General features: G+C 38.8%; 1 protein-coding gene across 1 annotated transcript in view; it reads left to right on the top strand.

The window, feature by feature from the left end:
• The window catches only part of ENPP1 (ectonucleotide pyrophosphatase/phosphodiesterase 1), a 309,412-nt gene extending 286,283 nt beyond the window's left edge, over positions 1–23,129 (top strand). The window contains 2 exon segments of the mRNA XM_053710676.1: positions 3,954–4,110; positions 22,232–23,129. Of these exon segments, the coding sequence (XP_053566651.1) occupies positions 3,954–4,110; positions 22,232–22,402 (328 nt within the window). The 3' untranslated portion in view covers positions 22,403–23,129.
• The last annotated feature ends 1,622 nt before the right edge of the window (positions 23,130–24,751 follow it).

Genomic DNA, 24,751 nt, shown 5'->3' with positions numbered 1-24,751 from the left:
ATTCCAGACATGGATCTGATGGCCTCTCGTCAGAACTTCAAGGTTCCTTGCTACGGGTCCAGATCCAGGGATCCCAAGGCGACTCTAGTAGATGCACTAGTAGCACCTTGGACCTTCAAACTAGCTTATGTATTCCCGCCGTTTCCTCTCATCCCCAGGCTGGTAGCCAGGATCAATCAGGAGAGGGCATCGGTGATCTTGATAGCTCCTGCGTGGCCACGCAGGACTTGGTATGCAGATCTGGTGAATATGTCATCGGCTCCACCATGGAAGCTACCTTTGAGACGAGACCTTCTTGTTCAAGGTCCGTTCGAACATCCGAATCTGGTCTCACTCCAACTGACTGCTTGGAGATTGAACGCTTGATCTTATCAAAACGAGGGTTCTCAGATTCTGTTATTGATACTCTTGTTCAGGCCAGAAAGCCTGTAACTAGAAAAATTTACCACAAAATATGGAAAAAATATATCTGTTGGTGTGAATCTAAAGGATTCCCTTGGGACAAGGTAAAAATTCCTAAGATTCTATCCTTTCTTCAAGAAGGATTGGAGAAAGGATTATCTGCAAGTTCCTTGAAGGGACAGATTTCTGCCTTGTCTGTGTTACTTCACAAAAAGCTGGCAGCTGTGCCAGATGTTCAAGCCTTTGTTCAGGCTCTGGTTAGAATCAAGCCTGTTTACAAACCTTTGACTCCTCCTTGGAGTCTCAACTTAGTTCTTTCAGTTCTTCAGGGGGTTCCGTTTGAACCCTTACATTCCGTTGATATTAAGTTATTATCTTGGAAAGTTTTGTTTTTGGTTGCAATTTCTTCTGCTAGAAGAGTTTCAGAATTATCTGCTCTGCAGTGTTCTCCTCCTTATCTGGTGTTCCATGCAGATAAGGTGGTTTTACGTACTAAACCTGGTTTTCTTCCGAAAGTTGTTTCTAACAAAAACATTAACCAGGAGATAGTCGTGCCTTCTTTGTGTCCGAATCCAGTTTCAAAGAAGGAACGTTTGTTGCACAATTTGGATGTTGTTCGCGCTCTAAAATTCTATTTGGATGCTACAAAGGATTTTAGACAAACATCTTCCTTGTTTGTTGTTTATTCTGGTAAAAGGAGAGGTCAAAAAGCAACTTCTACCTCTCTCTCTTTTTGGATTAAAAGCATCATCAGATTGGCTTATGAGACTGCCGGACGGCAGCCTCCTGAAAGAATCACAGCTCATTCCACTAGGGCTGTGGCTTCCACATGGGCCTTCAAGAACGAGGCTTCTGTTGATCAGATATGTAGGGCAGCGACTTGGTCTTCACTGCACACTTTTACCAAATTTTACAAGTTTGATACTTTTGCTTCTTCTGAGGCTATTTTTGGGAGAAAGGTTTTGCAAGCCGTGGTGCCTTCCATTTAGGTGACCTGATTTGCTCCCTCCCTTCATCCGTGTCCTAAAGCTTTGGTATTGGTTCCCACAAGTAAGGATGACGCCGTGGACCGGACACACCTATGTTGGAGAAAACAGAATTTATGTTTACCTGATAAATTACTTTCTCCAACGGTGTGTCCGGTCCACGGCCCGCCCTGGTTTTTAATCAGGTCTGATAATTTATTTTCTTTAACTACAGTCACCACGGTATCATATGGTTTCTCCTATGCAAATATTCCTCCTTTACGTCGGTCGAATGACTGGGGTAGGCGGAGCCTAGGAGGGATCATGTGACCAGCTTTGCTGGGCTCTTTGCCATTTCCTGTTGGGGAAGAGAATATCCCACAAGTAAGGATGACGCCGTGGACCGGACACACCGTTGGAGAAAGTAATTTATCAGGTAAACATAAATTCTGTTTTTTCTCAAAATGAGCGCTAGTTACATTGGAACCCTGATATCTGTCAGGAATCCCTGAATATCCTTTGACATGTATATATTTTTTTTTAGAAGACATCCCAAAGTATTGATCTAGGCCCATTTTGGTATATTTCATGCCACCATTTCACCGCCAAATGCGATAAAATAAAAAAAAATTGTTCACTTTTTAAAAAAAATTTTCACAAACTTTAGGTTTCTCACAGAAATTATTAACAAACAACTTATGCAATTATGGCATAAATGGTTGTAAATACTTCTCTGGGATCCCCTTTGTTCAGAAATAGCAGACTTATATGGCTTTGGCGTTGCTTTTTGGTAATTAGAAGGCTGCTAAATGCCACTGCGCACCACATGTGTTTTATGCCCAGCAGTGAAGGGGTTAATTAGGGAGCTTGTAGAGTTAATTTTAGCTTTAGTGTAGTGTAGTAGACAACCCAAAGTATTTATCTAGGCCCATTTTGGTATATTTAATGCCACCATTTCACCGCCAAATGCGATCAAATTTAAAAAAAAACTTAACATTTTTCGCAATTTTAGGTTTCTCACTGAAATTATTTACAAACAGCTTGTGCAATTATGACACAAATGGTTGTAAATGCTTCTCTGGGATCCCCTTTGTTCAGAAATAGCATAATAGGTAATTAGAAGGCTGCTAAATGCCGCTGCACATCACACGTGTATTATGTCTAGCAGTGAAGGGGTTAATTAGGGATCTTGTAGGGAGCTTGCAGGGTTAATTTTAGCTTTAGTGTAGAGATTAGCTTCCCACCTGACACATCAGACCCCCTGATCCCTCCCAAACAGCTCTCTTCCCTCCCCCACCCCACAATTGTCCCCGCCATCTTAAGTACTGGCAGAAAGTCTGCCAGTACTAAAATAAAAGGTATCTCTTATTTTTTTTATTTTATTTTTTTAAGCATATTTACATATGCTGCTGTGTAGGATCCCCCTTAGCCCCAAACCTCCCTGACCCCCCCCCCCCCAAACAGCTCTCTAACCCTCCCCCTCTACATTATTGGGAACCATCTTGGGTACTGGCAGCTGTCTGTCAGTACCCAGTTTACAAAAAAATATATATTTTTTAATTTTTTTTCCCCACTTTTCTGTAGTGTAGCTTCCACCCCCTCCCAGATCACTTCGATTATGTATAATACATTTTTATTCCCCCTCTCTCCCTCTAAATGTTAACAAACTTTTCCATAGTGTAATGGTTCCCACCAGCTCCCTCCCCGTGCACACGCCCGCCCGCCTCCCCCGTGCATGCACGCGCGTCCCTCAGCTACCCCGCCCACGATCCCGCCCACCACTGCACTTAGCAATCCATCGATGGCCGCCCACCCGCCTCCCACGTCGGCTCCCACCCACCAACGGTTTCGGCCATCAATGTCCGGTGCAGAGAGGGCCACAGAGTGGCTCTCTCTGCATCGGATGGGGAAAAATGTTATTGCAGTGATGCCTCAATATCGAGGCATCACTGCAATAACCGGAAAGCGGCTGGAAGTGATCAGGATCGCTTCCAGCCGCTTTCAACCCCAACGTCGTACAGGGTACGTTGCTGGTCTTTAAAGACCAGTTTGTGCAAGACGTGCCCTGTACGACGTATGTCGTTAAGGGGTTAAACACATTTGGCGAGCCAATGTCAAGAGACTTATATGCATCCACCAATCAGTAGCTAGCTAGTAGTGCATTGCTTCTTCTGAGCCTACCTAGGCATGCTTTTCAACAAAGGATACCAAGATAAAGAAACTTATTAGATAACAGAAGTAATTTGGAAAGTTCTTTAAAATTGTTTGCTCTATCTGAATCATAAAATGATGTCCCTTTAAGTATCACATTTAATAGGTAATAGCTTAAAGGAAAAAAAGATATAACTTAGTATTTCTATTGTATTACATTTGTGTGTGTTTTTGTTGTTGTCATGCTTCTAGGTGTGTACATGTGTATAAAAATAAGGTTGTAGGATCTTTAGTTGATGCTCATTCATATTCATTTTTGAGTTTGATATATATTTAATTCCCCCAAAAAATATTTCTAGCTACAATTTCCGACTTTATATCATTTTAATGATAAAATGTATTTATTATTTAATTATGTTTTTTCCTTATTTTCAGAATGACCAATGTCACAGATGTTTATGTCCCTACCCATTACTTTATTATGCTGGCAAATTGCAAGAATGTTTCCCAGACTCCTTTGCAGTGTAGCGGCACTCTTGAAGTTTTATCCTTTATTATACCACATAGAACAGACAATAGTGAAAGCTGTGATGTAAGTATGTCTTTTTCTGAGATTTGTCTCTTTCTTTAAAGGGACAGTCAAGTCCAAAAAAAACTCTCATTTTTCAAATAGGGCATTTAATTTTAAACTACTTTCCAATTTACTTTTATCAACAATTTTGCTTTGTTCTCTTGGTATTCTAGTTGAAAGCTAAACCTAGGAAGGCTCATATGATAATTTCTAAGCCCTTGAAGGCCGCCTCTATTTTATTTACTTTTCACAGCAGGGGAGAGCAAGCTCATGTAGGCCATATAGATAGCATTGTGATCACGCCCGTGGCTAGTGGCAGACACTTCACTAATTGGCTAAAATGCAACTATATGCAAAATAACTAAAAGTCATGTGATTAGGGGAGGTCAGAAGATGCTTAGATACCAGTTAGTCACAGAAGTAAAAAGTGTATTAATATAACTGTGTTGGTTATGCAAAACTGGAGAATGGGTAATAAAGGGATTATCTATCTTTTTAAACAACAAAAATTCTGGTGTTGACTGTCCCTTTAAGGCAGGGATGAAATTTACTTCCAAAAGGATTTTTCTTTTCTTTTATTTTATTTGCATTCACATAGTATAAGTAGTTAATTTATATTGTCCCCCTTTTATTTAGTTATTAGGGGTATATTCTATTACAGATAAGAAGCTTATTAACACGTTTTTTCATGTAACATAATTCTAGTCTCTGTATATTTGTGTAGATTGCTATTCAACTACTTTAAACTCCATATATTCATCCTAGTGAAGAAACATCAGCACCCTCTACTGGCAAATTAACAAATATTACAAAAATTAGATAAGCATAGTAATGCAAAGAAATAGTTTAACTACTGTTATACATTACGTATTTGTAAGTAGTAACATTGTTATGTTTTAATCCATACTGTACTAGGAGCACAGTTATCATATAGCATTACTTATTTATGGACAAGGCTGTTTAGAAAGTGAGTTAAAAAAGTAGAGGTAGTCCAATTGAATTGTGACCCATATGAAAGTGACATTAAACACCACTTGCAACCTGCAAATGCTGAAAAAAAGCTGGTTTATGAATCCTAGGTTAAAGATTTGGCCATAGGTTTTATAAATCAGCTTTTTAGCAAATTTTAACATGAAAGCAAGAAGTGTTTAATGCGCCTTTTAGGGTACATTTATTTCCTAAAGACGACAAATTGGCTTAAAATATGTTTTTCTTTCCTATGGCATGGAGAGTCCACGACGGCATTCCAATTACTAGTGGGATATTCACTCCTGGCCAGCTGGAGGAGGCAAAGAGCACCCCAGCAGAGCTGTTAAGTTTCACTTCCCTACCCATAACCCCCAGTCATTCTCTTTGCCTCTGCCAATGGAGGACATGCGAAGTTGGTGTCTGAAGATATTTAATCCTTTTTTAGGTATTTTTCCCTGCAAGCAAGGATTGGGGTCTAGCTGTGTCCATGTTAATCTCTTTAGTAAGGGTAGTGGTGGCTTTTAGCAGTTAGAAGGCAGCGAGGTTGTCTTTGCTTTGCTTCTAACATTGTTGCTACCCCTGTTATAGAAAGCCAGAGAGTTGATTACTCTGTTCTCTCTTTTTCTACAGGTCTCTGATAGGAGTATGTGTCCTTTCACACCTTGTGAGCTGTCTTTCTGCCCGACAACTGGAAATGCAGGTAAGTGCCACTTGTCTTCTAGGTACTGAAAACTTACACTATATATTTTTATTTCTGCATTAGATTTCATGGGACATATTTAATCCTTTATTAAGGATTAATTTGGGGCAGTGTGCAGGCACTATTTGTATGGGAAGAGACTAAGGGGTTAATGGCTTCTCTTATGTTTTATGGGATGATTCTACTGACCTTATGGCTATAAAAATTTTATTGCAGTAAGCTAGAGGATCTCTGTTGAAAGGATTTTGTGTTTTAGATATTATTCTTGGGAATAATTTAAACGGCTACTTTCCGTTTTTACTTCAGAGGTTTCTCTTCAAAAACATGTACTTTTACTTTTTTGCGCAGTTTCTTTTGCTGCCGCTTACGTGACCTTCCACTTGTAAGACTGAGTGGAGCGGTGTCATTTTCTGTGAGTTTTCTTCAGTTGCGGCTGTGGAGTTATCGTCTGGCCGATTGGAGAGTCCTAATTTCGTGCACCTTCTTAAGGTTACGGTAGGGCACCACAGCTGACTGACGTGTAGAGGTGCATTTTTTTTAATTTTCATTTATATTTTGAATTTGCTTAGCGTTTTTGCGCTTTGAAGGACCGCTATCCTTCTTAAAGTGACATTTTTTTACTTTTTGGGTACTTTATCAGCTATGGATAATGAACAGGAGTCTGTTCCTTTTAATAAATGCTTGTTATGTTTGGAGGCTCAAATTGTTTTGCCTATGCAATTTTGTTCCTAATGTTTAGAAAAGACCCTAAGATTTAAAGATAAATTACTTTTTTTCTGAGCCTATTGTCTCTCACGATAATGCTGTCCAGGATATGCCACAGCTTTCTTCTCAAACGTCTCAAGCCTCAATGGTATCACATACAGTGCCCTGCGGTTCCTCTCAGCCTCCTGGAGGCGTGTATTTGCCAGGAGATGCACAGATATCTTCTGCGGTATCTGCGTCTTTATCTGCTTTTCCCATTGCGGGTAAGCGCAAGAGGAAATCAAATCATATTTCTGCTAGTAAGGTGTCTGTTCCATCTTCTTCTGCGACGGTTGACCTCCCCCATAAGTCGGATGTGGAGGATACCTCTGTAGCTTCTGAGGGTGAGATCTCAGATTCTGACAGTGTAAATCCTTTGACTGATTCTGAAGAAGTAAATTTCAGATTTAAGCTTGAACACCTTTGTTTACTTCTTAAGAAGCTACTGGCTACTTTGGACGACTCCGATTTTTCTGTCGCTGTCAACCCTAAAAAATCTAGTAAGCTTAATAAATACTATGATATTCCTTCTTCTGTGGAAGTATTTCCTGTTCCAAACCGTATGTCGGAAATTACATCACAGGAATGGGATAAACCAGGGATTCCCTTTTCCCCTTCTCCCATCTTTAAAAAGATGTTTCCTGTTGCTGACTCCATTCGGGACTTATGGCGCACTGTGCCTAATGTGGAAGGAGCTATTTCTACTCTGGCCAAGAAAACTATGATTCCTTTTGAGGATAGCTGTTCTTTTAAGGATCCCATGGATAAAAAGCTTGAGGCTTATTTAAAGAAAATGTATATTCATCAGGGATTACAATGGCAACCTGCTGCTAGTATTGATACAGTAACAGGTGCTGCGTCTTATTGGTGTGATGCCTTGTCTGAGCTGATTTTAGAGGAGACTTCATTAGAGGAAATCCAAGATAGGATCAAGGCTCTTAAGCTGGCCAATTCCTTTATCTCTGATGCCAACATGCAAGTCATTAGACTGGGAGCCAAGATGTCTAGCTTTGCTTTTCTAGCTCGCAGGGCTCTGTGGCTAAAATCTTGGTCAGCTTGATGTTACTTCCAAGTCCAAGCTCCTGTCGTTGCCTTACAAGGGTAAGACCCTTTTTGGTCCTGGTCTGGCAGAGATCATTTCTGAGATTACAGGTGGAAAGGGGTCTTTTCTACCTCAGGACAAGAAGAATAGACCTAAGGGTCCCCAAAATTCTAAGTTCGTTCCTTTTGTAACTTCAAAGGACAAAAGTCCACCTCTTCTTCTTCCAAGCTGGAGCAGTCCAAGTCCTCTTGGAGATCCAGTCAGCCTTGGAATAAGGGGTAGCCTCAAAGAAGCCTTCATCTGAGGCTAAATCAGCATGAAGGGTCCGCCCCCGGACCGGTATTGGATCAAGTGGGGGGCAGACTTTCCTTTTTTTTGTCAAGCTTGGATACGCAATGTCCCAGATCCTTGGGCTGTGGACATAGTTTCTCAGGGTTACAAAATAGGATTCAAGACTTGTCCTCCCAGGGGCAGATTCATCCTCTCAAGATTATCTGCAGAACAGGTAAAAAGAGAGGCCTTCTTAGGCTGCATTCAGGACCTTTCTTCCCTGGGGGAGATTGTTCCAGTTCCTGTAAAGGAACAGGGTCGAGGATTCTATTCAAATCTATTTGTGGCTCCCAAAAAAGAGGGAACTTTTCAACCCATTTTAGACCTAAAATCTCTCAACAAATTTCTCAGGGTTCCGTCCTTCAAGATGGAAACCATTCATTCCATTCTTCCTTTGGTCCAAGAGGGTCAGTTCATGACAACCATAGACCTGAAGGACGCATATCTGCATGTTCACAGGGATCATCACCAGTTCCTGAGATTCACTTTTCTAGACAAGCACTTTTAATTTGTAGCTCTTCCGTTTGGCCTTGCCACAGCTCCCAGAATTTTCACAAAGGTTCTGGGGGCTATTTTAGCAGTCGTCAGGTCTCAGGGTGGCGGCTTACCTGGACGACATCTTGGTTCAAGCATCATCTTTTCAACTAACAAACTCTCATACAGAGATCATGTTGTCTTTTCTACGTTCCCACAGTTGGAAAGTGAATCTGGAAAAGAGTTCCCTTGTTACAGCTACAAGGGTGGTTTTCTTAGGGACCATCATAGATTACCTATCCATGAAGATTTTTCTGACGGATGTCAGAAAATCCAAGCTTCTCGCTTCATGTCTCTCCCTCCAGTCTGGTATTCGTCCACTAGTGGCTCAATGCATGGAGGTAATTGGTCTGATGGTTGCTTCAATGGACATCATTCCTTTTGCTCGGCTCCATCTGAGAGCTCTGCAACTATGCATGCTCAGTCAATAGAACAGAGACCATTCAGATCTATCTCAGAGGATAGATCTGGATCCCCTAACAAGAGACTTTTTCTCATGGTGGATTTCTCAGGATCATCTGTCTCAGTGCACATGCTTCCTGAGACCTTCATGGGTGATTGTGACTACGACGCCAGCCTGTTAGGTTGGGGAGCAGTCTGAGGTTCGTTAAAAACTCTGGGCCTGTGGTCTCGGGAGGAGTCCTCTCTTCCCATAAACATCTTAGAGTTGAGAGCAATCTTCAATGCCTTGATAGCTTGGCCTCAGTTGTCTTTAGTCTGGTTTATCAGATTCCAGTCGGACAACATCACCTTTGTGGCTTATATCAACCACCAGGGGGGAACTCAGAGTTCCCTTGTGATGAAGGAGGCGACTTGCATTATTCAGTGGGCGGAAGCTCACGATTGTCTCCTATCCGCCATTCACATTCCAGGTGTGGACAACTGGGAGGCGGATTTTCTGAACAGACAGACCTTTCATCCCGGGGAGTGGGCTCTCCATCCAGGGAGGGTTTACCAGTATAACCCTCAGGTGGAGGGGAGGGTTCCAGACTTGGATCTGATGGCGTCTCGCCAGGATGCCAAGCTTCCACGGTACGGTTCAAGGTCAAGAGATCCTAAGGCCGCCCTGATTGATGCTCTGGTGGTTCCTTGGGATTTCGGTCTAGCATACCTATTTCCTCCATTTGCTCTCCTCTTCTAATAGCTCCTGCATGACCTCGCAGGATCTGGTTCGCGGATCTGGTGAAGATGTCATCTCTTCTACCTTGGATGTTACCTCTGAGGAAGCACCTTCTAATTTAGGATCCTTTCCTCCATCCAAATCTAGTTTCTCTGAAGCTGACTGTTTGGAGATTGAACGCTTAGTTTTGGCCAAGCGTGGATTTTCTGAGCCGGTCATTGCTACTATGTTTCAGGCTCGCAAGCCAGTTACTCGTAAGATTTACCATAAGGTATGACGCAAATACCTATATTGGTGTGATTTGAAGGGTTTCTCTTGGAACAGGGTTAGGGTTCCCAGAATTTTGTCTTTTCTCCAGGAGGGCCTGGAGAAGGGTTTGTCAGTCAGTTCTCTGAAGGGTCAGATCTCTGCACTAGCTATTCTTTTGCCCAAGCGTCTGGCAGATATGCCAGATGTTCAATATTTTTTTCAGGCTCTGCTCAGAATCAGATCTGCGTTTAAACCTGTTGCTCCTCCTTGGAGCTTAAACCTTGTTCTTAAAGGTTTGCAGCAGGCTCCATTTGAGCCAATGCATTCTGTGGATATTAAGTTGTTACCTTCGAAGGTTTTGTTCCTTATGGCTATTTCCTCTGCTCGCAGAGTTTTTGAACTCTTGGCTTTGCATTGTGATTCCCCTTACCTTATTTTTCATGCAGATAAGGTGGTCCTTCATACTAAATTGGGTTTTCTCCCTAAGGTGGTGTCGGATCGAAATATTAATCAGGAACTTGTTGTTCCTTGTTTTTGCCCTAATCTTTCTCATAAGGAGCAACATTTGCATAACTTGGATGTTGTGCATGCTTTAAAGTTTTATCTTCAAGCTACTTAAGATTTTTTGCAGTCTTCTGCCCTGTTTCTTGTTTTCTCTGGAAAGCGTAAGGGTCAGAAGGCCACTTCTACTACTCTTTCCCTCTGGTGGAGAAGTATGATTCGTTTTGCATATTAGGCGGCTGGACAGCAGCCTCCTGAGAGAATTATGGCTCTTTCCACTAGGGCTGTCTCCTCTTCTTGGGCTTTCAAAAATGAAGCTTCTGTGGAACAGATTTGCAAGGTGGCAACATGGTCTTCCCTGCATACTTTTTCCAAGTTCTCCGAATTTGATACTTTTGCCTCGACTGAGGCTTCTTTTGGAAGAAATGGTCTTCAAGCGGTGGTGCCTTCTGTTTAGGTCCTCCTGCCTTTTTCTCCTTCCCTGTTCATTCCGTGTACTTTAGCTTGGGTATTGGTTCCCACTAGTAATTGGAATGCCATTGTGGACTCTCCATGTCATAGGAAAGAAAAGAAAATGTATGCTTACCTGATAAATTTATTAATTTCTGGGCATGGAGAGTCCACGACCCCACCCTTAAATAAGACATCTCTATACCTTTGTGTTATCTTCTTTTTCCATGTTCCTTTGGCCGAATGACTGGGGGTTATGGGTAGGGAAGTGACACTTAACAGCTCTGCTGGGGTGCTCTTTGCCTCCTGCTGCTGGCCAGGAGTGAATATCCCACTAGTAATTGGAATGCCGTTGTGGACTTTCCATGCCTGGAAATAAATTATCAGGTAAGCATATATTTTCTTTTTTTCCCTTAAGTCACAGCAGAAGCCAATCTGCTAATGAGATAAGGGCATAGCCTCTCTTCTTGATGTTGGTTTATGCTCCGTAAAAAAATAATTTTAAAAAAATTGGACTGTTGGAACTTAAAGTACCACTCAATACAGTAGAATTACATAATTAACAAGTGCATAATAAAAAGACAATGATTTAACACTTACTCTCAATTTCAAATAAGGAGTAGATTTTTTTTTGACAAATTTATTTTTTTCTCATATTTTCTGGTCCCCTGTATCATGTGACAGACATCGGCCAATCACAGACTAGTGTATGTATACCCTGTGAGTTTGTGCACATGCTCAGTAGGATCTTGTTCCCTAGAAAGTGTGTATATAAAAAGACTGTGCACAATTTGATAATGTAATTAGTAAATTGGAAAGTGTCTTAAAACTGAATGCTCTATCTGAATGCTCTATCTGAATCATAAAGTTTATTTTGACTTGAGTGTCCCTCTAAAAGGATGTTGAACTAATTTTTTTAAATTATTTTTTGCATGATTCTGTTAGAATATTTTAAACAACATTCCAATTCACTTCTATTGTCTAATTTGCTTTGTTCTTTTTGGTATCCTTTGTTGAAAGCATACCTAGGTAGGCTCAGGAGCAGCAACGCACTAATTGGCTCACCAGATATGTTCAGCTACCTCACAGTAGTGCATTGCTGCTCCTTTAACAAAAGATACAGAGAACATTAAAGGGACATTCCAGTCAAAATATAAATGCACATAGTTTTATTGCATTTTTGAATAGAAACATATTTTCAATATACATGTATTGGCAAAAAATGCTTCTAATAAGAGTTATCACTGTTTTAGTGTTAACATTTTTCTCTGTACGTGCACGTGAAGCATAGCTAGATATTTTCACTGCACCCACATTTTAAATATTGCAGCTGCTTAGATCATCAGTGGGGCGTGTATCATGTCAGCAATTAACAAATTGAGTCATTACCAGATGGTACAAGCACCTTAGGCTCTCCAAACAAGGGCTGTGTTTAAAATGCTGGTGCACGGTTCATACTTTAATACAATTTTGAAACAGCTATAGCTTTTATTAGAAGCATTTTTGCTAATACATGTATAATACTAAATTGTTTCTGTTCAATACCGAAATGCACCCATGTGGTTTCCAATTTTGGCTGGAATATCCCTTTAAGCAAATTAGACAAAATAAGTAAATTAGAAAGTTGTTTAAAATTGTATGCTCTGTCTGAATCACAAAAGAGACATTTGGGTTTCATGTCCCTTTATTATATGTGTGTGTATATATGTATGTGTATATGTGTGTGTATATATGTATGTGTGTGTGTATATATGTATGTATTGGGTACATGTAAAGCACGGCTAATCACACACATACATATATATGTAGGTGTGTGTATGTGTGTGTATATATGTATGTGTATGTATATATGTATGTGTGTGTATATATGTATGTGTATGTATATATGTAGGTGTGTGTATGTATGTGTATGTGTGTGTATATATGTATGTGTATGTATATATGTATGTGTGTGTGTGTATATATGTATGTATTGGGTATATGTAAAGCACGGCAAATCACACACATACATATATATGTAGGTGTGTGTATGTATATATGTATGTGTGTGTATATATGTATGTGTATGTATATATGTATGTGTGTATACATGTATGTGTATGTATATATGTAGGTGTGTGTATGTATGTGTATGTGTGTGTATATATGTATGTGTGTGTATATATGTATGTGTATGTATATATGTAGGTGTGTGTATGTATGTGTATCTGTGTGTATATATGTATGTGTATGTATATATGTATGTGTATATATATATGTATGTGTGTGTATATATGTATGTATTGGGTACATGTAAAGCACGGCTAATCACACACATACATATATACACACACATACATACACACACCTACATATATATATGTATGTGTGTGATTAGCCGTGCTTTACAAGTACCCAATACATACATATATACACACACATACATATATATATACACATACATATATACATACACATACATATATACACACAGATACACATACATACACACACCTACATATATACATACACATACATATATACACACACATACATATATACATACACATACATATATACACACACATACACATACATACACACACCTACATATATACATACCCATACATGTATACACACATACATATATACATACACATACATATATACACACACATACATATATACATACACACACCTACATATATATGTATGTGTGTGATTAGCCGTGCTTTACATGTACCCAATACATACATATATACACACACATACATATATACATACACATACATACACACACATACATACACACACCTACATATATACATACACATACATATATACATACACATACATACACACACATACATATATACACACACATACACATACATACGCACACCTACATATATACATACACATACATATATACATACACATACATACACACACATACATATATACACACACATACACATACATACACACACCTACATATATATTTATGTGTGTGATTAGCCGTGCTTTACATGTACCCAATACATACATATATACACACACATACATATATACATACACATACATATATACACACACATACATACACACACCTACATATATACATACACATACATGTATACACACATACATATATACATACACACACCTACATATATATGTATGTGTGTGATTAGCCGTGCTTTACATGTACCCAATACATACATATATACACACACATACATATATACATACACATACATACACACACATACACATACATACACACACCTACATATATACATACACATACATATATACATACACATACATACACACACATACATATATACATACACATACACATACATACACACACCTACATATATACATACACATACATATATACATACACATACATACACACACATACATATATACACACACATACACATACATACACACACCTACATATATATTTATGTGTGTGATTAGCCGTGCTTTACATGTACCCAATACATACATATATACACACACATACATATATACATACACATACATATATACACACACCTACATATATACATACACATACATGTATACACACATACATATATACATACACATACATACACACACATACATATATACACACACATACACATGCATACACACACCTACATTTCTTTCATGTAATTAGCAAGAGTCCATGAGCTAGTGACGTATGGGATATACATTCCTACCAGGAGGGGCAAAGTTTCCCAAACCTCAAAATGCCTATAAATACACCCCTCACCACACCCACAATTCAGTTTTACAAACTTTGCCTCCGATGGAGGTGGTGAAGTAAGTTTGTGCTAGATTCTACGTTGATATGCGCTCCGCAGCAAGTTGGAGCCCGGTTTTCCTCTCAGCGTGCAGTGAATGTCAGAGGGATGTGAGGAGAGTATTGCCTATTTGAATGCAGTGATCTCCTTCTAAGGGGTCTATTTCATAGGTTCTCTGTTATCGGTCGTAGAGATTCATCTCTTACCTCCCTTTTCAGATCGACGATATACTCTTATATATACCATTACCTCTGCTGATTCTCGTTTCAGTACTGGTTTGGCTATCTTCTATATGTAGATGAGTGTCCTGGGGTAAGTAAGTCTTATTTTTTGTGACACTCCTAGCTATGGTTGGGCACTTTGTTTATAAAGTTCTAAATATATGTATTCAAACATTTATTTGCCTTGACTCAGAATGTTCAACTTTCCTTATTTTTCAGACAGTCAGTTTCATATTTGGGATAATGCATTTTAATTTAACATTTTTTACCTTAAAATTTGACTTTTTCCCTGTGGGCTGTTAGGCTCGCGGGGGCTGAAAATGCTTCATTTTATTGCGTCATTCTTGGCGCGGACTTTTTTGGCGCAAAAATTCTATTTCCGTTTCCGGCGTCATACGTGTCGCCGGAAGTTGCGTCATTCTTTGACGTTATTTTGCGCCAAAAATGTCGACGTTCCGGATGTGGCGTCATTTTTGGCGCCAAAAAGCATTTAGGCGCCAAATAATGTGGGCGTCTTATTTGGCGCGAAAAAATATGGGCGTCACTTTTGTCTCCACATTATTTAAGTCTCATTTTTTATTGCTTCTGGTTGCTAGAAGCTTGTTCTTTGGCATTTTTTCCCATTCCTGAAACTGTCATTTAAGGAATTTGATCAATTTTGCTTTATATGTTGTTTTTTTCTTTTACATATTGCAAGATGTTCCACGTTGCAACTGAGTCAGAAGATACTTCAGGAAAATCACTGCACAGTGCTGGAGCTACCAAGCTAAGTGTATCTGCTATAAACTTTTGGTATCTGTCTCTCCAGCTGTTATTTGTATTGCATGTCATGTCAAACTTATTAATGCAGATAAAATTTCCTTTAGTACTGTTACATTACCTGTTGCTGTTTCGTCAACATCTAATTTTCAGAGTGTTCCTGATAACATAAGAGATTTTATTTTTTAAATCCATTAAGAAGGCTATGTCTGTTATTTCTCCTTCTAGTATACATAAAAATCTTTTAAAACTTCTCTTTTTTCAGATGAATTTTAAATGAACATCATCATTCTGATACTGATAATGGTTCTTCTGGTTCAGAGGTTTCTGTCTCAGAGGTTGATGCTGATAAATCTTTGTATTTGTTCAAGATGGAATTTATTCGTTCTTTACTTAAAGAAGTGTTATTTGCATTAGAAATAGAGGATTCTGGTCCTCTTGATACTAAATGTAAACGTTTAAATAAGGTTTTTAAATCTCCTGTAGTTATTCCAGAAGTGTTTTATCTCCCTGATGCTATTTCTGAAGTAATTTCCAGGGAATGGAATAATTTGGGTAATTTATTTACTCCTTCTAGACGTTTAAGCAAATTATATCCTGTGCCATCTGACAGATTAGAGTTTTTTGAGACAAAAATCCCTAAGGTTATGGGGCTGTCTCTACTCCTGCTAATGTACTACTGTTCCTACGGCAGATAGTACTTCATTTATGGTTCCTTTAGATAGGAAAATTGAATCCTTTCTAAGAAAAGCTTACTTATGTTCAGGTAATCTTCTTAGACCTGCTATATTTTTAGCGGATGTTGCTGCAGCTTCAACTTTTTGGTTAGAAGCTTTAGCGCAACAAGTAACAGATCATAATTTTATAGCATTATTATTATTCTATAACATGCTAAATAATTTTATTCGTGATACCATCTTTTGATATCATTAGAGTTGATGTCAGGTATATGTCTCTAGCTATTTTAGCTAGAAAAGCTTTATGGATTAAACTTGGAATGCTGACATGTCTTCTAAGTCAACTTTGCTTTCCCTTTCTTTCCAGGGTAAATAATCATTTTAGTTCCTTTCCTCACAAGGAACAAAAGCCTGATCCTTCATCCTCAGGAGCGGTATCAGCTTGGAAACTATTTCCAGCTTGGAATATATCTAAGTCTTATAGAAATCTATAGCCAGCTCCTAGGTACCTATGAAGGTGCGGCCCTTATTCCAGCTCAGCTGGTATGGGGCAGATTACGTTTTCTTAAAAGAAATTTGGATCAATTCCGTTCTTATTCTCTGGTTTCAGAAACATTGTTTCAGAAAGGTACAGAATTGGCTTCAAGTTAAGGCCTCCTGCTAAGAGATTCTTTTTCTTTCCTGTGTCCCAGTTAACACAGCAAAGGCTCAACATTTCTGAAATGTGTTTCAGATCTAGAGTTGGCTGGAGTGGGGCTGGGGTTTTATTTTATCTCTTCATTTGTACCAAAGAAGGTCAATTCCTTCAGACCAGTTCCGGATCTATCATTATTGAATCGTTATGTTAGGATACCAACATTCAAGATGGTTACTGTAGGACTATCCTGCCTTTTGTTTTGCAAGGGCATTATATGTCTACAATAGATTTACAGGATGTGTATCTGCATATTACGATTCATCCAGATCACTTTTAGTGTCTGAGATTCTCTTTTTAGACAAGCATTACCAGTTTTGTGTGGCTCTACCGTTTGGCCTAGCCTCAGTTCCAAGAATTTTTTTCAAAAGGTTCTCGGTGCCCTTTTTTCTGTAATCAGAGAATAGGGTTTTGGTATTTCCTTATTTGGACGATATCTTGGTACTTGCTCAGTCTTCTCATTTTCGAAGAATCTCATACGAATCGACTTGTGTTGTTTCTTCAAGTTCATGGTTGGAGGATCAATTTACTATTCAGTTCATTGATTCCTCAGACAAGGGTAACCTTTTTAGGTTTCTAGATAAATTCAGTATCTATGACTCTGTCCTTGTCAGACAAGAGAAGTTTAACATTGATTTCAGCTTGTCAAAACCTTCAGTCACAATCATTCCCTTTGGTAGCCTTATGCATGGAAATGTTGGGTCTTAGGACTGCCGCATCAGATGCGATCTCCTTTGCTCGTTTTTCACATGCGACCTCTTCAGCTCTGTATGCTGAACCATTGGTGCAGGGATTACTCAAAGATATCTCAATTATTATCTTTAAACCGATTTTACAACACTCTCTGACATGGTGGACAGATCACCATCGTTTAGTTCAGGGGGCTTCTTTGTTCTTCCGACCTGGACTATAATCTCAACAGATGCAAGTCTTACAGGTTGGGGAGCTGTGTGGGGGTATCTGACGGCACAAGGGGTTTCGGAATCTCAGGAGGTGAGATTTCCGATCAATATTTTGGAACTCCGTGCAATTTTCAGAGCTCTTCAGTCTTGGCCTCTTCTGAAGAGAGAGTTGTTCATTTGTTTTCAGATAGACAATGTCACAACTGTGGCATACATCAATCATCAAGGAAGGACTCACAGTCCTCTGGCTATGAAAGAAGTATCTCGAATTTTGGTTTGGGCGGAATCCAGCTCCTGTCTAATCTCTGCGGTTCATATCCCAGGTATGGACAATTGGAAAGCGGATTATCTCAGTCGCCAAACGTTGCATCCGGGCGAATGGTCTCTTCACCCAGAGGTATTTCTTCAGATTGTTCAAATGTGGGAACTTCCAGAAATAGATCTGATGGCTTCTCATCTAAACAAGACACTTCCCAGGTATCTGTCCAGATCCCGGGATTCCCAGGCGGAGGCAGTGGATGCATTATCACTTCCTTGGAAGTATCATCCTGTCTATATCTTTCCGCCTCTAGTTCTTCTTCCAAGAGTAATCTCCAAGATTCTGAAGGAATGCTCGTTTGTTCTGCTGGTAGCTCCGGCATGGCCTCACAGGTTTTGGTATGCGGATCTTGTCCGGATGGCCTCTTGCCAACCGTGGACTCTTCCGTTAAGACCAGACCTTTTTGTCTCAAGGTCCTTTTTTCCATCAGGATCTGAAATCCTTAAATTTAAAGGTATGGAGATTGAACGCTTGATTCTTGGTCAAAGAGGTTTCTCTGACTCTGTGATTAATACTATGTTACAGGCTCGTAAATCTGTATCTCGAGAGATATATTATAGAGTCTGGAAGACTTATATTTCTTGGTGTCTTTCTCATCATTTTTTCCTGGCATTCTTTTAGAATACTGAGAATTTTACAGTTCCTTCAGGATGGTTTAGATAAGGGTTTGTCCGCAAGTTCTTTGAAAGGACAAATCTCTGCTCTTTCTGTTCTTTTTCACAGAAAGATTGCTATTCTTCCTGATATTCATTGTTTTGTACAAGCTTTGGTTCGTATAAAACCTGTCATTAAGTCAATTTCTCCTCCTTGGAGTTTGAATTTGGTTCTGGGAGCTCTTCAAGCTCATCCGTTTGAACCTATGCATTCATTGGACATTAAATTACTTTCTTGGAAAGTTTTGTTCCTTTTGGCCATCTCTTCTGCCAGAAGAGTTTCTGAATTATCTGCTTTTTCTTGTGAGTCTCCTTTTCTGATTTTTCATCAGGATAAGGCGGTGTTGCGAACTTCTTTTGAATTTTTACCTAAAGTTGTGAATTCCAACAACATTAGTAGAGAAATTGTGGTTCCTTCATTATGTCCTAATCCTAAGATTTCTAAGGAGAAATCGTTGCATTCTTTGGATGTTGTTAGAGCTTTGAAATATTATGTTGAAGCTACGAAATCTTTTCGTAAGACTTCTAGTCTATTTGTTACCCTTTCCGGTTCTAGAAAAGGCCAGAAAGCTTCTGCCTTTTCTTTGGCATCTTGGTTGAAATCTTTAATTCATCTTGCCTATGTTGAGTCGGGTAAGACTCCGCCTCAGAGAATTACAGCTCATTCTGCTAGGTCAGTTTCTACTTCCTGGGCGTTTAGGAATGATGCTTCGGTTGACCAGATCTGCAAAGCAGCAACTTGGTCCTCTTTGCATACTTTTACTAAATTCTACCATTTTGATGTATTTTCTTCTTCTGAAGCAGTTTTTGGTAGAAAAGTACTTCAGGCAGCGGTTTCAGTTTGAATCTTCTGCTTATGTTTTTCGTTAAACTTTATTTTGGGTGTGGATTATTTTCAGCAGGAATTGGCTGTCTTTATTTTATCCCTCCCTCTCTAGTGACTCTTGTGTGGAAAGATCCACTTCTTGGGTAGTCATTATCCCATACGTCACTAGCTCATGGACTCTTGCTAATTACATGAAAGAAAACATAATTTATGTAAGAACTTACCTGATAAATTCATTTCTTTCATATTAGCAAGAGTCCATGAGGCCCGCCCTTTTTTGTGGTGGTTATGATTTTGTATAAAGCACAATTATTCCAATTCCTTATTTTATATGCTTTCGCACTTTTTTATCACCCCACTTCTTGGCTATTCGTTAAACTGAATTGTGGGTGTGGTGAGGGGTGTATTTATAGGCATTTTGAGGTTTGGGAAACTTTGCCCCTCCTGGTAGGAATGTATATCCCATACGTCACTAGCTCATGGACTCTTGCTAATATGAAAGAAATGAATTTATCAGGTAAGTTCTTACATAAATTATGTTATATACACACACATACATATATACATACACATACATATATACACACACATACATATATACATACACACACCTACATATATATGTATGTGTGTGATTAGCCGTGCTTTACATGTACCCAATACATACATATATACACACACATACATATATACATACACATACATATATACATACACATACATATATACACATACATACACACACCTACATATATACATACACATACATATATACACACACATACATATATACATACACATACATATATACACACACATACATACACACACCTACATATATATGTATGTGTATGTATATATGTATGTGTGTGTATATGTATGTGTATGTATATATGTAGGTGTGTGTATGTATGTGTATATATGTATGTGTATGTATATATGTATGTGTATGTATATATGTATGTGTGTGTATATATGTATGTATTGGGTACATGTAAAGCACGGCTAATCACACACATACATATATATGTAGGTGTGTGTATGTATATATGTATGTGTGTGTATATATGTATGTGTATGTATATATGTATGTATGTGTGTGTATATATGTAGGTGTGTGTATGTATGTGTATGTGTGTGTATATATGTATGTGTGTGTATGTATGTGTATGTATATATGTATGTGTATGTATATATGTAGGTGTGTGTATGTATGTGTATGTGTGTGTATATATGTATGTGTATTTATATATGTATGTGTGTGTATATATGTATGTATTGGGTACATGTAAAGCACGGCTAATCACACACATACATATATATGTAGGTGTGTGTATGTATGTGTATGTGTGTGTATATATGTATGTGTATGTATATGTGTATGTATATATGTATGTGTGTGTATATATGTATGTATTGGGTACATGTAAAGCACGGCTAATCACACACATACATATATATGTAGGTGTGTGTATGTATATATGTATGTGTGTGTATATATGTATGTGTATGTATATATGTATGTGTGTGTATGTATATATGTATGTGTATGTATGTATATATGTATGTGTGTGTGTGTATATATGTATGTATTGGGTACATGTAAAGCACGGCTAATCACACACATACATATATATGTAGGTGTGTGTATGTATATATGTATGTGTGTGTATATATGTATGTGTATGTATATATGTATGTATGTGTGTGTATATATGTAGGTGTGTGTATGTATGTGTATGTGTGTGTATATATGTATGTGTGTGTATGTATGTGTATGTATATATGTATGTGTATGTATATATGTAGGTGTGTGTATGTATGTGTATGTGTGTGTATATATGTATGTGTATTTATATATGTATGTGTGTGTATATATGTATGTATTGGGTACATGTAAAGCACGGCTAATCACACACATACATATATATGTAGGTGTGTGTATGTATGTGTATGTGTGTGTATATATGTATGTGTATGTATATGTGTATGTATATATGTATGTGTGTGTATATATGTATGTATTGGGTACATGTAAAGCACGGCTAATCACACACATACATATATATGTAGGTGTGTGTATGTATATATGTATGTGTGTGTATATATGTATGTGTATGTATATATGTATGTGTGTGTATGTATATATGTATGTGTATGTATGTATATATGTATGTGTGTGTGTGTATATATGTATGTATTGGGTACATGTAAAGCACGGCTAATCACACACATACATATATATGTAGGTGTGTGTATGTATATATGTATGTGTGTGTATATATGTATGTGTATGTATATATGTATGTGTGTGTATATATGTATGTGTATGTATATATGTATGTGTATGTATGTATATATGTATGTGTGTGTATATATGTATGTATTGGGTACATGTAAAGCACGGCTAATCACACACATACATATATATGTAGGTGTGTGTATGTATGTGTATGTGTGTGTATATATGTATGTGTATGTGTGTGTATATATGTATGTGTATGTGTGTGTATATATGTATGTGTATGTGTGTGTATATATGTATGTGTATGTGTGTGTATATATGTGTGTGTATATATGTATGTGTATGTGTGTGTAGGAACATACTACATCTGAAATAACTATCTTTTTTTTTTCCTGTTCCTGCAGAGTGGAAAAGATGAATCATTATGGGTTGAAAAGCTTCTTTATTTTCATTCTGCTCGTGTGAGAGATGTAGAACTCTTAACTGGACTCAGCTTTTTTCATAACACTAAATATTCAATTGCTGACACTTTACAGCTAAAAACATTTCTACCTGCCTCTTTTGAAAACAACTAATTGGGATCATTTTTACCTCATTTACCCCTTAAAAGAATGAACATCAATAGGGATGAATATAAATGGCACAATATTAGATTTGAAGCACTCTATAAATAAATTGTCCCTGGAGTTTGAAACACATTACCTCTACATTTACTTTCTAACATTCTCCTTCAAGAACTGCAAAGGAAATGATGCTGCAATCTTTGCCAACCACAAGAACGGATCCATCCTGTAGTATCAACTATAATGTGACAAGCTGGTTCCCAGGTAGCTTCTTTTTTATTGGAAAGTGCTGGGTTTGCTACACTCATGTGATGTAGGACTAGTTTTGGTCATTATGTGATAACAATATTATATTGAATTATGTTACACATACAAATTTAATGCAAGGAACATTTGTATACTATAACATTTAAATGCTCCAGTTTCCATATGTTGGTCATTCCAGTAAAGATTTTACAGTATACTGTGATTATTATGTATTCTATTTTTTGTTTTTGATGGGGTTAAAATCTCAGACTCCCTCTTCTTCCTGTCATTTGTTTAGAGCATTTTTTTTTCTCTGTCAATATACTAGACTTATTAAACGTGATACCGGATCACTTTGTGGGTCACATAGCATTGAAGTGGTTGGCTGCTATGCTTCAAAATATAACAAAAGAATGTTGTTGTTTTTTTGCTATTTAAAGGGACACTTAAATATTTTCTATTGTGGAAATAAATGAGCAGCATATATACCTGATACATTTTTTTTGTTTGCTTTTGTATTAAAACGGCTAAATTTAATCTGTTTATACTTGCATTGAAGCTAAAAAAAATTCAGATTTGTGCACAACTCATCCCTAGAAAAAGATTGCTAATTGACTGACATTCCTTCACCAGCATAAAAACATGAAGCTTTTTTATTCGAGTCAGGAACATCCATAAAAATATAAAATACCCTCTTTTAGATGCAACAAGAAAAAAATGACCTTAACATCCCTTTAATGAGTATGAGTTATGTAAGTTGTCATGGTGTTCAAACTTAAGGGCAAACGGACAAGGTTGCCAACTTAGGAACTTGTCTTCTAGCCTTTGTAGCAAACGGAAAGCGGACACTGTATATCTGCTGCCTGGATGTTCTATTGTACAGGGATTGCCTTGTGCAAAACTGCCCCATCTCTAGCGCGACCTGTTATTTACCATCACCAAATGTGTTTTATCTCCGCGATGAGCAGAAAGCAGGCTCCCATGAGCGAGCCTGCAAGAGCTCAAAAGCAGCATCTGCCCAATGAATTTTACCTAGGAAAGTTAGCAGATAATAATCTTCAGCATTATTAAAAAGACCAGAAATACATGGATTCAAATAAAACATTTACAAAAAAATGATTGTGAAATTCTGTTTTGTGTTTTTTATTGTTTGTGGGGTGTTGTGTTTTTATGTCAGTATTTAGCCCTAGATTATCAGTGGAGTGCAAAAATATTGTGTATTAATATCACTTGAGCGCAGTCAGCACTCGAGCAATATTGTTGGGTGAGCTAACATCTGCATGTTAGATAGTGCGGCTGTGCTTAATCACTCCTGGAACAAACGTCTATGGGGACTTGCAATAACATTGGTGTTGGATATCACTCAAGCTCTAAGCTTATGGTGCACAAGTAGTTGTGTTCTTCATATAGCTCTGTGCTATACTATAAAGCATTTCATACATCCTATATTATAAAAGACAAGTGTTTGTCTGAAGCCGTCATGCGCAGTACAGACAAACACTTGGCCTTAGATTCTATTCTCGCGCACCTCGGCATAGCTGACAGCTGACAGATTGGGAGCGCGAGGTACACAGCATACAAGCAGCTGTGAGATAGGGAGCGCGAGCTACTCAACAGCTGTGAGGTCTGCTGCGTGAGAAGCGGCAACGCGCTCCCCGGGCGTCGCGATGGGCGTGGCCGGGCGTCGCGAGGGGCGTGGTCGGGCGGGTGTTGCCGCGATGGTGCGTGGCCGGGCGGGGTCCCGCGAAGACAGAGCCAGAGAGGGAGCAGGAGGGGGGGGGGCAGAGAGCCAAAGAGAAGGGGGGGGCAGAGAGCCAAAGAGAAGGGGGGGGGGGCAGAGAGCCAAAGAGAAGGGGGGGGCAGAGAGCCAAAGAGAAGGGGGGGACAGAGAGCCAAAGAGAAGGGGGGCAGAGAGCCAAAGAGAAGGGGGGGGGCAGAGAGCCAAAGAGAAGGGGGGGCAGAGAGCCAAAGAGAAGGGGGGGGGGGGCAGAGAGCCAAAGAGAAGGGGGGGCAGAGAGCCAAAGAGAAGGGGGGGGGGGGCAGAGAGCCAAAGAGAAGGGGGGGCAGAGAGCCAAAGAGAAGGGGGGGGCAGAGAGCCAAAGAGAAGGGGGGGGC

The sequence above is a fragment of the Bombina bombina genome, chromosome 4, assembly GCF_027579735.1.
Source record: "Bombina bombina isolate aBomBom1 chromosome 4, aBomBom1.pri, whole genome shotgun sequence".
NCBI classification, from domain to species: domain Eukaryota; kingdom Metazoa; phylum Chordata; class Amphibia; order Anura; family Bombinatoridae; genus Bombina; species Bombina bombina.
Note: the sequence above shows the minus strand (reverse complement) of the source record. Positions and strands in the feature narration are given on the sequence as shown.